At 39.1% G+C, this 15,592-nt stretch overlaps 1 protein-coding gene across 1 annotated transcript; it reads right to left on the reverse strand.

The window, feature by feature from the left end:
- Positions 1–2,487: 2,487 nt before the first annotated feature.
- On the reverse strand, positions 2,488–10,276 carry slc39a4 (solute carrier family 39 member 4). The gene is made up of 12 exons (XM_041053679.1): positions 10,067–10,276; positions 8,317–8,658; positions 6,754–6,955; positions 6,244–6,458; positions 5,600–5,783; positions 5,274–5,446; positions 4,792–4,989; positions 4,479–4,577; positions 4,212–4,266; positions 3,955–4,107; positions 3,672–3,859; positions 2,488–3,573 (listed from the first exon to the last, which is right to left on the reverse strand). Exons 1-12 carry the CDS (start codon positions 10,274–10,276, stop codon positions 3,445–3,447), a joined length of 2,148 nt encoding a protein of 715 aa, XP_040909613.1. The 3' UTR covers positions 2,488–3,444.
- Between the last annotated feature and the right edge of the window lie 5,316 nt (positions 10,277–15,592).

Below are 15,592 nucleotides of genomic sequence, written 5' to 3' on the forward strand. Positions count from 1 at the left end.
ACATAAAAACTCAGCAGCATGAATACGTACATTTCAGTTTTTCTATTTAAAATCAGTGTCATCTTACTTGAATATTGAATGTCTCAAAATGCAAGAATATTGTAAGACCTTCCTCGCATTCAATATAGCAATGGCTTCCTACTGTGTTGGCTTGAGTTCAGTTCAGTTTAACCAGCAATTTGAAAAGTTGTTCAAAACCTGAACTAGAAATGAAAAAGAAAAGATCAGAGAAAAGTCATCGTTTCTGTGTCTTTCCTACCTTATTTACCTCATTTAATGACCCCTCAGATTAATCTTGCGACCCCTTGGATTGTCCCAACCCACAGTGTAGTTTCTTTCAAAGCACAAAGATGTTTGACTGTTTTTTCAAAGAGGAAGACTGACAATTTTTTCTGTCTAGTAGGTGCTCATTACAGAGTAGACACCCATCATCTTTTAGAGACTGGCGATGTGTATGACTGATTACAGATGTCAAAGACTCAAATTCAAGACTTCAGTACAATTTACACACTCTCTCAATTGCAGGTGTCTAAATGTGGGCTATGACCAGTCCAACCACAGTCGTATGCTTCTGTTGTTCCCTTATTCACATGCTGCCACCAGTCAACCTTACAGAAACTGCTGTAACACTGTGAACGCCTTACCTGAACGTCCATTAACATTTTTATTCATGGCTCCTTCTTTCAGTCCTTTACTGTTTCTTTTATTTCAAGCTGTAAAACTTCCCACCCAGCTATCAAGACTTACAGCTATAACCGAACTAGATCTCTCTGTCTTGGTCTTTCTCTTGTCTGTCTTTCTTCAGACGGCGCCTATCAGCACTACCATAAAAACTGTATTATCTAGTATGATGTATGAAAATCTCAAAGGTCCAGTTTTAGACTTATTTATAAATGGTTTTACTGGAAAGGTCACATGACTCAATGGGCTTATTATAATGTTCTGTAGAGGTTCAGAATTATGGATGCCAGTCTGTAAAGCTGACTTCAGGAAAATCCACTTTTCCTCTGTCAGCAGCCACATGATGTAATCTCAGTAATTTGTTTTTATGACTTATGCTTAAAGGATCAGTACATGACCTATATGTTGTCATTAAATGGGTTAATTTGTCTGAGAGAAAGTAAACACTAGTCATGACTAAGCATACGTACTGCATGTATGTCAAGGTGCGAGCCCACACTGAGCACTTTAGTAGGAACGCCATGCAGATACTGGGTAGGGCCTTTCTTTGCTCTCCAAACAGCCTCAGTTCATTGTGACATTGGTGTTGAAAACATTCCTTTTTCTTGATTCTGCTCCATGTTGACACGATTGCGTCACATCATTTGTCAGCTGCACATTCATGCTGCGAATCTCCTGTTTTACCACATCCCAAAGGTGTTCTACTGAAATCAGATCCGGTGACTGGGGAGGCCACTGAAGTACACTGAAGTCATTGTCATGTTCAAGAAACCATTTTGAAACGACTTTTGCTTTGTGACATGGTGCATTATCTTGCTGGAAGTAGCCATTAGACGATGATAAGCTGTGGCTGTAAAGGGATGGTCAGCAGCAACACTTAGATAGGCTGTGGTGTTCAAACTGTGATTGGCAGGTTGTCGTTTATTCGGAGCTGCTTCTCTGCTCATCACAGTTGTAAAGAGTTCTTATCTGAGTCACCTTAGTCTTTCTGTCAGCTTTAACGAGTCTGGCCATCCTCCTCCGACCTCTCTCGTCAACAAGGTGTTTCTGTTCACAGAACTGCTGCTTCCTGGATGTTTTTTTTTTGTTTTTGGCACCACTCTGAGTAAAACGTCTAGAGGCTGTTGTGCAACAGTCAGGCCACAGTTAATGTAACTGACATCACATTGTTTCCCCCATTCTGATGTTTGATGTGAACATTAACTGAGGCTCCTGACCTTAATATGCACTGCCTCCACGTGATTATCTGACTTGACAATTGCACGAATACGCAGGTGCACAGGTGCTCCTAATGAAGTGAGTGTACGTCTCCCTCTTTGTACGATGACTTGTCAATGGACTCTGTCCTTAACGAAGATGATCACATAACCTGTCAGTCGAGGAGATTAGATGACACAGATAAAAAGAAAGTCGAGTTTCTACTGTGCCCCCGGCTTCATTCACTTAGTCTCAAATGTAATTTTTTAAAAAATTAATTCTTAATTTTTTAATTTAACCAACGGTTTAAAAACAAAATCCATGATCTAATGCAAGAGGAAAAGAATAAATCCACCTCTAAAATTCAGAACATAGAATTAGAACTTGGTTTCACTCCTAAATTGATTGACAGCTCTTAAATGACACCGACTAAAATGAGACAACTAAATCAAAAAAGTGCTTAAAGTTTTTCTGTCAAAGACTTGTTTCCACCATTAATGTTGGTAGATCCAGCAGAGCCCCTCCTAAAACATAACTGCAGGAAGTGAGTGAAAACAGTTTTTTTAATTTTAATTTTTCAAACAAGGCAAAAATACAAGATATACCGTACAGTATGTACCAACATATTAACAAGTTTTTATACATTTACTTTCATCATTATCAAAGCTGTATGATACAAGTATCACTGAGGAATTCAAAGGGAACCAACACAGTGTAATTTCTGTCATTTATCAGTGCTGCAAAAAGAACAAAACCAAAAAAAAAGAACAATCAGAACTGACACTTTTACTACTGTTTAACTTTGTCTGTAAAAAGTCAACTGAGTGAAGATGATGTGCGTGCATGTGCGTGTCCAGAAAATGCGTCATAAAGTGAGGAACAACCAAATCAGTTATATAATGTTAAAAAAAGTTAGTCAACTTTTTTCTTTTTCTCTTTTTTTAATTTTTACCAGAAAATTATTGATATGTTGCTTTAATTTCAAAAACACTGATATGTACTGTACATCGAGACAGAAGTCTTGTAATAAATCTTACCTTTTATAAAGTTTATCATATTCAGTTCTTGTTGAGACTGTCAGGGGAGTGTTATTTTTTGTTCTAATATTTTTCCCACCACTATTGTTGTACCTAATAATACAGCAACCTACTGTATTTATTAAAATGTATGGGACAGGAAGGTCACTGTGTAATTTTCCTGTTGGAGAACAGCACTAAAAGCATGATAAGTTAACCTATATCTGTTGTCAGGAGGTTTTGGGATTGAAGGGATTTAATTTGAATCACATTTCAACAACTTCTATGACTGGATTTGTTCCTTATCTGACAGGTTCTTTACACTTTTGTAGGTGGGAACCAGGAGTGTCAGGAAGTGGTCTGTCTACTTCAGCTTTTTCGGTCTGTCTCAGGGGTCTCATCTTTGTTGCTTATGTTTAACGTGCACAATTGTTACTGTACAAGTTGTTTATTCATCAGTTTTACAGTCTGCATAGATTATACCAGATACAAGGGACACTGGCTGAGCAGACCAACGTGTTGGCGTATGTGTCTTGACAGAGTCTCTACTTTAAAAGCTGATCCTCTCTTCATAAAGTGACAACAACAGCAGAATCCCCCACCCAGTTAGAAGGCCGACGTTCTGCAGCAGAAACATCAGCCAGGGTCTCTTGCTGCTGATATGGACCATGGTGGGGAGCTGGAGAGAGAGAGAAAATAAGATGGAGGTAAGTGTGAAGGTCATTTATGTGTTACTCATTCTGTTGTCTTTCACTATCTGTAAACACAATCACTCACCATGTCAGCCAGTCCCACATACAGAAAGAGTCCTGTAGTGATGGCAGCTATCCACTGTTTGGTTGCGAGGTCAGTGGCAACAGACAGAGCGATATACAGTCCGATGAACGAGGTCATGGCACTGCCGACGTTTAAAATCAACGCTTTGCGGACAGACATGCCACTGTGCAGCAAAATGGCGAAGTCACCTGGCATGAAACAAAAGCAACAAGGTGATGTTAAGAAAATGTTTTTAAAAAATGATCAAAACCAGACACTGTCTGCCTTTGGGCGTGTTCTTTACCCAGTTCATGTGGTAGTTCATGGCAGAGTACAGCCAGTGATGTAGCCAAACCAGATTTCCATGACAGGGAGAAAGCTGCACCTATCGCTAAGCCGTCTGCAAAGTTGTGGATCCCGTCACCGATAGTTATCATGTAAGGCAGCAGACGCTGTTCTGCAGAGGCAGGCAGACAAAAGTTATAGTTAGAGGTGGAGCAGCCGCGATAATTAACACCATTATCACACTCTTATTTTTGTGTTGGAAATCGCTTTACTCACCTCTGGTTCGCTCGTTTTGCTCTGGAAGTGATTTCTTGTCGTCTTCATAGCCGACCTGAAATGTACATGTAACACGCAATGTAACTGCACATAAAACATCCAGTAACACATGTACAGGTTTCAGCTTAGTACTAATACAAACAAGTTTCAGTGGACAGGTCTGTACATTTTTATTTGTACTGTCTAACTTCTGCATTTGTCTTTTTTATTTCCAGTTCTTGTTGGTGTTCCACCTGAAAGGTAAAAGTGTTGATGTTCGTTTCTCACCAGGTCTGTCTTTGATGCCGACTTGTCTTTTTGTTTCCTTTCCTGGTGATACATCTCTAAAACGCCCCCGTGGTCACAGTGGTGAGGCTCTGATTCTTCCTAAAGAGAAAGAAAAGACTGATTAAAGACAAAGAAGAAGAGCGGGAAAAGGATAGATTGCAAGAACGAGAATGATTAGAGGAAGAGAAGTAATTGGACAGATATAAGAAAATTTACCTACATGCAGCACAAATGATTTATAATTCAAAGTGAACATAAAACTTATTAATTAATAATTGTATATAATATATATATATATATATATTTTTCTTACCGCATGATGATGTTGGTGATGGTGGTGTTTATTTTTATTTGTGATCAGAGAGAAGATGGTTTCCATCAGGTAAAAGTAGTAAATCCCGGCCATCACAACCAACATCTTGTAAATGTAGTCCGGAACTCCTTCGTTGTGATTGTGATGTGAGTGATCTACGCTGCTGCCTCCGTCTGAATGCACATGTAAACCGAGAAACTGGACACAGAGATTGCATGTCAGAATGAGTGTATGCTGCACAAAAATCGACATGAGTATGATTTCATAAGCCCTTGGCTGGCCTAATGGTTATGAAGAATGCAATAGAGCTGCAAAGTCTCCAAACCAAAACTAAAATTTAAGTGAATCCTTTTTTTTCATGTAGCCACAATATGAAGTTTGTGACATGGGTGTTTAAGCCATTAGTTTTACTAAACTCATTTTGTTTTTTACTGCTAATGTCTTGATACAGCTTTAAAACTGTTTGTCTTTAAATTACCCACCATGGGCAGCAGGTGCAGTAAGGCATCTCCAGTCAGTGAACCTACAGCCAGACTGATGCAAAACTGGATACACAACTGGAACACATTGGTACAGGAGGTACACAACAGCACCACGATGCCAAACATGGACATCAGTGTTATCACAGCATTGGCGATGGTTGCATAGAGGTATCCTACAAGAGGAGAAAAGAACAGATATCATGAGAAAAGGAAGTGAACACCTCAGTCTCTGTGATGGAGACAGCATACCAGGCAGGATCACTGTCACCTTGTGACTCCAGTCCACACGCACACACACACACACACACACACACACACACACTTACTCTCAGTCAGGGTGAGCCCGTCTTGTTTCACTTGTTCTGTGGTCTGTGTACAGGCTCCGCTCAGGATCTGCTGGACGAGTGCGGGGCTGAGCCGAGCCATGTCAGACCGTCCCAGACCAGAGGAGTTAGGGCTGTTGTCTCCCAGACCATAGATCAGGACCAGCTCCTCAGCTGAGAAACAGCTCTGGGAGAAGTCAAAATGTTTAAGTATTGGATGTAACTGCCTGATGATCTGTGAGGTACTGTAGTAAAATAAATAACACTTGCGGCTCTTCACATATTGTGTGTTCATTACAACCACTGTGGACTTTACCCTGTGTTTTTCTGTCAAGATGAATGCAAATCAAGGAAATGTTGTCTTCTGACAGACAGTGATATCCATTGGAAGAACACCTGCCACCTATTATACTATTTTATGCCAGTTTATTATTTTTGGGTTACAATTAATTATTATGTTCATGTTACTTTTTGCCACAAGTGCTTTATCCGTGAAGGGAGGGAGATAGAAGCAAAACAACCCTCACCCACAAGTACTGAGATCAGTTGATACTGTGAGTGTTGACAATGTGCAGGAGCTGATTTTTTTTTTTTTTTTTTTTTTGACTAAGATCTTGTTTTCTGCACTGTTTTGTTGGCATTTATACCTGATCCCAGGTGGTGTTTCCTTCATGCCCCTCATGACGTTTGTGGCTGCTCCTCTTCCTCCGTCTTGCACCACCCTCATTATGAGCAGCTTGTTCATCCTCCTGGTGGGGGTGCCCATGCTCGTGGTCATGCTCGTGGTCATGCTCGTGGTCATGTTCGTGGTCATGCTCGTGGTCAGGCCCTAAGCTCAGACTCTTCATGAGAGTACCCAAATCTACAGAGCACAAACAGAAACAACCATTAGATTCATGTGGATTTCTACAACATTAACAGCAAGTACTGGTCACATGACTAATGCACATAAAGAAAGGTAATACAGAAACTATTAAGTTGTGCTGATAAACATAAAGAAAATCTGTAACAGTCAAATATTTGTGAGACCAACAGATTCTGAAATCTGTTGGTCTCACAAATTCTGCAGTTACACTATAATTTGCATTTTATTTCTGCAAGTCTGTCAATGCATGTGTCTGTGTCCATGTTTTTTTGCACCTCTACAGGACATTTACCCTTGACAGTAAAGTTCTCTGACCCCAGACGGTCCATGATGTAGTCCAGGAAGAAGCTCTCCTCAGGCAGGGAGTGGCTGGTGAAGCAGCGACCTTGCAGAGCGTGATACAGGACGCGGCCCAAGACTGCACCCACTTCCAGTCTCTGGTGTGGTGATGACGCGTTGACCTCTGTCATGATGCCATCGGCTGTTGCGCAACTCTGGTTACAATGGTGACAAGGAGGAGGACGGATGAGGAGAAACGGTATGAAACAGAGGTTTATTCTTAGGTTTTCTCTCAGCTACAGCAGAGTTGTCAGTGTCAATAGTGTTAATATTTTTAACCGAATTCTACTTTTTTGTTTTAATCCAGCAGTAGCTTTGGGGGGAGTTTGATTTGTTCATCCACTGTTCAGTTTCATGTGGGAATCAACTTATCTGTCCTCATTAACTTAAAGTCAAAATACAAGTTTCATTCATTTCAACTTGATTAAACTTGCAAGTTCTAGTTTTTAATTTTCATACCACTTCAGAGCTTATAAACATGAGTCCTTCTGACTCAACTCAACTCATTTCATTAAGTTTTAAAAGAAGCATCATCAGCACATTATCATACTTCCCAGGGTGCCTTTTCTCAGAGGGGCCACTGTCTTAAGGATTCCTATTTTGTTGCTGTTCTCTTCACTTTGCTTAAGTTAGTTACTGTTGCTGTCCTTAGTGTGGAAAACTGTCTTCACCACACAACATTAAAATAATAATATATATAATATATTTCACAACAGAAGACAACTGATGAAGCTACAGGAACACTCAACAATATGAACAAATAACATGATTTAAAAACTAAACTAAATACAAGCAGGGCTAGATGTTTGTGAAATCATAAGTAGGTAATGCATTCACCAAAAAAAAAAGAAAGGAAAATACAGGCTTTCCCTCCAGGAAACAGAAAAAATAATTGTTAGCTAATTGATTACTGTTGTGGTGATGACTTACTAGTTTCACTTTCTTTAAGCTCTTTTGCGTGCCCTCTGTCATTATATTCAGTGTCAGTGCAGCAGAATCAGATCCCAAAGGGCATTTTTTTTTCCATTACTGTGTTGACGAGTGCTACGGTGATGTGGCCGAGTACAGGGCAAAGCCTTGGGTGATACTGATCACCCAAGTATGATAAGCTATGTTGAGTGATAAATACTACAAAAGTCAATTACAGCAGACATTTTGACTTCTCAAACACAGGTGAAACAACAACAACAACATTATTAATTGCTCTACTGCACTGCAATAATTGCTGGAACTGATCCTCAATTAATGCTAGTGGTTCCAACTGTGCATTTCCTGCTACGTCAAGCCTGAATGTCAGAAGTGAAAAGAGGCGTCTTAATCTGATTAATATAAAATGCTCTGATTCTGGCTCATCAGACCAATTAGCAAGTCAGAAAGATTAGAGATGGACAAGATGGACAGATGTTTGACAGGTGTTAAATAGAAAAATAGGCATACTCATTATCTAGCTTCCAAAAGGGGGCATGATAGAAAAACAGATTTCTTTTGGGTTTGATGGACCAACATAATTTTTTACCTCATTGTGTGATGGCTCATAGTGGTGGTGCAGCTCTTGAAGTACAATTTCTAATCCATGAATGTCTATGTCATCATGTTCATGGTGTTCCCCGCGGTTTTCATGCCGGTGATCATGGTGGTCCCCATGTGTGACTTTGTGTAGGAAGTGTTCGGTCTCCTCTCCCCACCTCCCCTGCCTTACTGCGCTGCAGACCAGGCTGGGAGAAGTTAGGTACAGGACGCTGCCGGCAGCAAGGTCAGAGAACTGAGATACACTGATGGTTACGTTTTCTGCTGTATCATTCTCTCTGTGGATGGAGTGATTGCCGATCAGCTGGTCAACAGCACCTGTTAGATCACACTACACACACACACACACACACACAAAACATACATACAGATGAAAAGTAAAGAAACTCCAGTGGGGGCTGGTGGGGAGTTGTATTAATTTTATTTCCCAGAGTTGTATTAATTTTATTTCTTTATAACTACCTTCAACTAATGAGACAGTCCCCATGAAAACAGCATGTTGTCTGTGGATTATGCAGGTTAACTGACAGTAACATTACTGATGGATTTTTAAATGTAATTTTATAATACTACATGGATACACACCAGTAGAGATAAGTGTGAAAATGTTGGAGAATGTTTTCTCTTTTGTAATTTGGGTGAACTGACCCTTTAAACTGTCAAAACAAGGTCAAATTTATTTTACAAACTCATTGACATTGCCATTGACATTTTAGACTTTTACTATGGGTCTAAAATGTCAGTGTTTATTGTTTTATTGAGCCTGTTTGAACCTGTTTGTCTTAGCTGTTATATTACTATGGGCGATTCATATTACAAGCCTCTGTCACTGCTGAAACTCTCACTGCTTTATTTGATATATGTTAATTATTAGTAATATTAAGTGTATTATAATCCAGGCTATCACCAGTGCAGTAAAGCTGTGTATCCATCTTATTGTTTTGTCTGTTATACTGACTGCCAGCTATAGTTGATTACCACTTGATACTTATCAATCATGCTCTGCCGATTCATACGGATTACAGAGGACATGAAGGAAGTTCACGGACTTTACTCTGAATCACTGGTACAGTGGGTTTATCCAAGTTGCCTGCAAACACTTGCCCAGATAAAGTGACTGAAAGCTTGGCTTTATTAGTAAATATTTGCATTGGATCAAACTATGTAGCTTGCCTCCATAGATTTAACAATTAAAATAGCTGATCAATAAATATTGCAAAATTCTGAAAATTACAAGTGAAGTGCAGATACAGTGTCCAGGGAGTCATACTGAGAAGCCAAACTTAACAAAAGTTTTAATAGTTTAGTCATTTAATAATAATAATAACAATAATCATAATCATAATCATAATAATAAATACCGTAGGCCTAGATTTTTTTCTATTTTCTTTCTTTTTTTTTCTATGTTGTGGTATTCATACAATTAAAACAGACCTGCTGGTTAAATTCAATAGGAAGATCACAGCGTGCTAAATATTTCAGGTTTCACTGAGAAACTTGTTTAATAGCTTTGTAATTCAGGTGCGCACCGCACAAAAAAAAAGTAACTTTGTGAACATTTTGCTTTTTAGTAAATGGGTGTATCGCAAGATTCCCATTAAGAAATCCAGTTTATCAGTGTGGTCGTCGGGTCGGTATGTATAGCTGGTTAATAGCTGTTGGACCTTGACCTCTTTCCACAGAACCTGCACCTGGCCGCCTGGCTCTCCAACCTGCGGAGTTAGCCCAATAAAACTTACCTTTTCACACGACACTTCGCCGCATTGCACACGTTTCTCCAGTGTATTAAAGAGGGAGCGAAGGGATTCCCCGGTCAGAAACTGCTGTCCCGGAGACACGACGCTGACCACATCCTTGTAGGCTTCCTCCACAGCGGGAGAGGCCGAATCAGAACCGAACGAACCCCAACCGGCAAATAGATAGAGAAGGAACAGCGCAGAGGAAACCATCTTAAAACTTTCTTTAGAAACTACTTACAAAAAAATACTAAAAACTAAGTAGTAAAAATGGAAAGGAATCAGTGCTAAACAGGCAGATAGAGGCTGATACAGTCCCCAGGTATTTCTGCAGACACATTGAGTTGTATAGAGCTCGGCTCACGCTTGTTATCAGTTTAAAAACCACTGCGGATTCACTGAACCTGGACTCTGGATTGTGATTGGCTGAGACGTAGGTCGTGCTGACCTTTACTTGTCTATTAAACCTATACAGGGCAGGGGAGATCTCCACATCACATTTACATGAGAGTTTAGGCTTGTGATTCATGTGATGTTTGTTTTTGTTTTAACTTGATTCCACACTACAGAGCATCCCTAAAAGCACCCCTATTCAGAAAATTAAGAAAATTAGGTGCCTAATATAGGCACACTGTCACTTCCAGTATGTGATGTTTCACATGGTGATCGTAACAGGCATATTGCACATATTATAGAAATTGGGGTAGTATTGTGATGTCCACATACTTGTGGCCAAGTAGTGTATCACACAGACCAACTCTTGCCATCATTCAGGTGATATTCAGGGAAGTTTTGTTACACCAGTAAATCAGTACGTAGAGAACCTCCTGCCCTAATCAGTAATATTATGTTAAATATCTGTACATTTCTTTGTAAGATGATGATTAAAATTTTGTTTTATTTTACTGGCAACAACTAAAGGTAAAGAACTTTCCTTCCTAGAAGTTCATCAAACTAAATGTAAGTAATAAAATCTAAGGGACAAGGGTTAAAGAGGTTGTAGGTTATTGTCTCTTGTAAGGATTTATATGTTGGGTTGGTGGCATAGTACAAAGATAAATGCTCTTTAACATTAACACACAAATGTAATCACGTTTTAGCCTAATAGATTTAAGCCAAAGCAGTGAAAGAAGACTAGAAAAAGTGGGTCTCTGCTGTAGAGCAGCAGCTTTTGGCTTTTATCATCATGGAGTTACAGACACTGAAAATTTGCCCAGGTTTGAGAGTAAAGCACAAAAACACTGACTCACAGTATTTGGACTGGCTGTCCTTGCACAAGAATGGGTACACCAAGTCATCAAGCACATGGAAAGTAAACAACCTTATGAATGTGCTTGCACAGCTTGATTAACACTTCCTAAAACTAGACTGGACTTAATGTGAACAGCACTGTCTGTGTATTATCATATTGGATTACAGATCTAAAAGACATCATGTAGTTCCATGGCATCTGTTTGTCACGAGGAAATACAAAACAATAATGATACTGTGCTATTAAAAAAAAAAAAAGTTTTGTTTTTGAACTTGAAATTGTACCTTCACTGGCTCAATTTCAGCTGTGTAAGGAATCAACACAATGCAAATACTTTATCTCAAAGACATCCTTTCAGTTTGCACAATTAACCAAACTAACAAAACATTTCAAGCTTCTTCTTTTTTTTTATAGCCAATCCCCCCCAAAAAAGAGTTTGTATCCATAAGAATATTATAATAATAACAATAAACTTTATTTCTATGGCAATTTATACATAAAATGCAACTCAATGTGCCTTATGTAGAAGCAAATGATAATGACATTTACAATATAACAAGGATAAATACAGTAACAATAGCTCACACACAATCTCTGGTGGGTTAAAGCAACGAGCTGATAACACAGCTCATACAGAGAGAATACAGTTGACATACATATTTATCTTCTAGAACAAAAACACAAATTCATCTTTCTTTATCAACACACTCTCTGGCTGAATATTAATATTATACTGACATTACAGTATCATGCCAATCAATAGATTTGAAATACCTTCATGTGAGTGTGTCTGGCTCTCTGTCTGTCTGCATGTCACTCTATTAACCACTAGATGGTGCAGTTGCTTTATGTGACATCACTTAGGCAATTAGTGCGCCTGTGTTGCGCTTTCCTATAAAACCTCTCTTAGTCCCCAAATATTAAAACATAGCCTTTAAATTTCAGTTTTAGAAATATAAATATCTAATGTTTTTAAGGTTTGAATTGGATTTATTGGAAATGTTAAAATAATTTACAGAAACAGCATGAAATATGGCATTGTTGTCAGAATTAAAATAAATGAATGTATGTTGAAGCGATGTGTCAAACTGGATTTCAATACATCCTGTTATTATTTAGGTTAGTAACTTGTTAATCACTGCTATAGTACAGTTGAATTACATGTTTTGGGCATTGAAAATGCTGCCTTTAGATAATTACACAAACAATCTGGGAAAATAGAAAAAAAAAAGAAAATTTATTCCAACAAAAACAATGCAGTAGAAAACAACACAGCAACATACAAGATTATTCCCTCTACATACTGAAAGAGAAAACGTTTAGCATACACCTGTCATTAATTTCTTCATAGAGAATTACATTTTGCTACTTTTATTTCATGTATTATTTCACTAAATCCACGATCAGTCACTGTTCAGTGTATTAAAATCTTTCTAACATTTCATTACGACATGAAATTGTGATTCCAGCTTACATATATAAAGTAAGATTGCAGGGAAAAGTTGTTGTTTCAGTTCTGTTTTCATTTAGCTGCAAAATGACAAGCAACAGCAGAGCCTGGTTTTGTAATCTGTTCTAACAGTTCTGTTCAGCCCTGCAGCATTGCCAAAATTGCTTACATTGCTAAGTCTCATTCCCTGTTGTTGTCAAAATTTGCTCTCTGTACTGTATGCCTGCACATGAGTGAACCGCCAGTTCATTTCCCTGGTGTTTGGACTGAAACAAGTCATCAGGATTAAGAAAACAGCAAGAAATGTCTTGTGGAATTAATCTTTTAATTGTCCCTCCCTATGTGTCAGTCCATAGTTTTTGTTACTGCAGTGTTGTTTTGTTTTTACTTTCAGAGCGCTGAGCTTCACAGACCCTGACTTTTGCTGCCGTTGCGTCAGATCTGAAACATGAACTGAAATCATGTTAGCAGTCACTCGCTGTCGGCCGCAGAAATCACTGGAGAGAAGGATATTGAGTTGATTGGCTGCACATCACTTCATACACACGAACAGACAGCAGCACACACACACGCAAGCTCGCTTATGGCATGAGACCCTGTACATCTGCCCCTGTACACACACACACATACACACGGAGGCATGGTGACCCCCGCACCGCTAATCTTTGAGACAAAACACACACTGTCCGGTGACCTGTTTTCACACCCCCCATCGTCATGTCATTCTCTGTTACGTTGTCTGTCATGCAAACCTGTAGATGTTCTCAGCACACACATTCATCAAGTCCACCAGTGTGCATACACACATACACACATACGCACACACACATAATCTCTGGTGGGTCAAAGCACATGCTTATTAAATCTATGAAAAACACAAACACACTCACATACTGTACTGAGACACACACACATCTGTTTATCAGTGCTTAAATTTGCATAAACTATAACTGATGTTTGCTTGCTTGATGCTCAATAACCTCCTTCTGAGAGACAAAAGCACAACCTAAACAAACAACAACAACAAACATGAACGAAAAACACATGCCAAAGCAAATAAATGGATATGAAACCAAAACTACATGTCCTCACATCAACACACAGTATATAACATGAACTTATATTGTAGGGTCATGGAGTTTGAGGGTATTTATTATGTTGTTTCTTGAAAGATTCCTTGAAAGAACCATGCAGTCTGGTACCAGCTGAAGAAGCTCAGTCCTCTGAATGAAAATCTCATGGGCTCATCTCAGCATTTAGAAATAACTGGAAGTGTAACTGATTACTCTCTGTTTTACCTGTAATTAGCACCAAATTATATGATGCTTTCCATAAATTTAAATTTATGGACCTATTAAAAAGCATTTTCATAGATTCTTACCCAGATTTTAATGTGAAGCTTTCAGCTTCAGTGCTGCAGTTAGAAGCAAACATGAAGCTGAAAAACATCTTGGACAAAGAAGTTCTTCTCACAGTTTACACTGCTTACACCCGTCTCCCTCTCTCCCCCACCCCCCACTGTCTCGTACACTCTCGCTGCCTGGTCTCAGCCCTACTTTCTTTCTGAAGCTGATGTTTCCATTACAGAAATAAAAGCATGACGGCTAATCCAGTTATATGTTCCCTGGACAACCCCCCCAACACACACACATATGCATGCACATGAATGCACATTATCCTTCAGACAAACACATCTTGTTTTCGCTATATTCATGGGGACCTGTCATTGACATTATACAACCTAAACTTAATTCCAAACCTAATCCTAAAACCAGGCCTTAACCTTCAAACGGCCATTTGAACTTGTAGAGTCAACCACTTTGGTCCTCACAAAGCTGTCGGGCCTTATAAGTATAGAGAGGTCACAGTGAAACAAGCCCACACTCACACATACACGCACAAGCTTCTTAAACACAAGAAAACAAGTTCAAAGACACACACATGTTGCAAGTGGGCAAATATGGGCGCACATAGAAACATAACTACAGACAGACCACTCATAAACACACACATACACACACACACACACACACACACACACACTCACACACGGGGGACATGATTGAAGCAAGACCCCCTGTTGTGAAAAAGTCAAACAGAGCTTTCTGCAGCTCTGGAAATAAATACCAAACATCGGTAATCCACACACATACACACACACACACACACACACACACACACACACACACACACATATACACACAAGAACCTTGAATGGCAAAATGAACACACTACACACAAAAAACCATAAAAAATGTATTACACAAACCAGGACATACGACCACATGAGTACATGTACACACTCACCACACACACACATGCACACACTGATTATCTCCCAAGACAATTTCCCACAGAGCTGCACATCATCCTTCCAATGCAGTGAAAAGATAGGGAGAAACAAGGGAAAAGAAGGAAGGATGTAAGATCTTTCTACTGCTTCCTGTCTTTAATTCTCTTTAATAATTTAGAGTTTAGTTAGTTATTTAGATGTAGGAGGTTGAGTAGAAGCCACAGTCTGGATTCAGTTCCGTCATGACTACACATCTGTCCTCATACACTACACTAGTCAACATAATTTAACATCACAACAAACTGAACGTTACAACCTTCATGAAGACTGGGTTTATTTCATACTGTAGCTGTACTTCCTAAACTGGAAACTGAGTGTATGCCCCTTTGTCTGCGTAAAGGTCAAAGGTTAGACTGTGTTCTTTTCATCTACAGTATGACATGTTTTGTAGCTGTGGCTGTTAAAGGGCTACAAAAACATGACTTGAGCAAGATGAATTCTTTAAACTGAAAATGCCAAATTTTCTTTGTGGAA

The sequence above is a fragment of the Toxotes jaculatrix genome, chromosome 13 (assembly GCF_017976425.1).
Source record: "Toxotes jaculatrix isolate fToxJac2 chromosome 13, fToxJac2.pri, whole genome shotgun sequence".
In the NCBI taxonomy this organism is placed as follows: Eukaryota; Metazoa; Chordata; class Actinopteri; family Toxotidae; genus Toxotes; species Toxotes jaculatrix.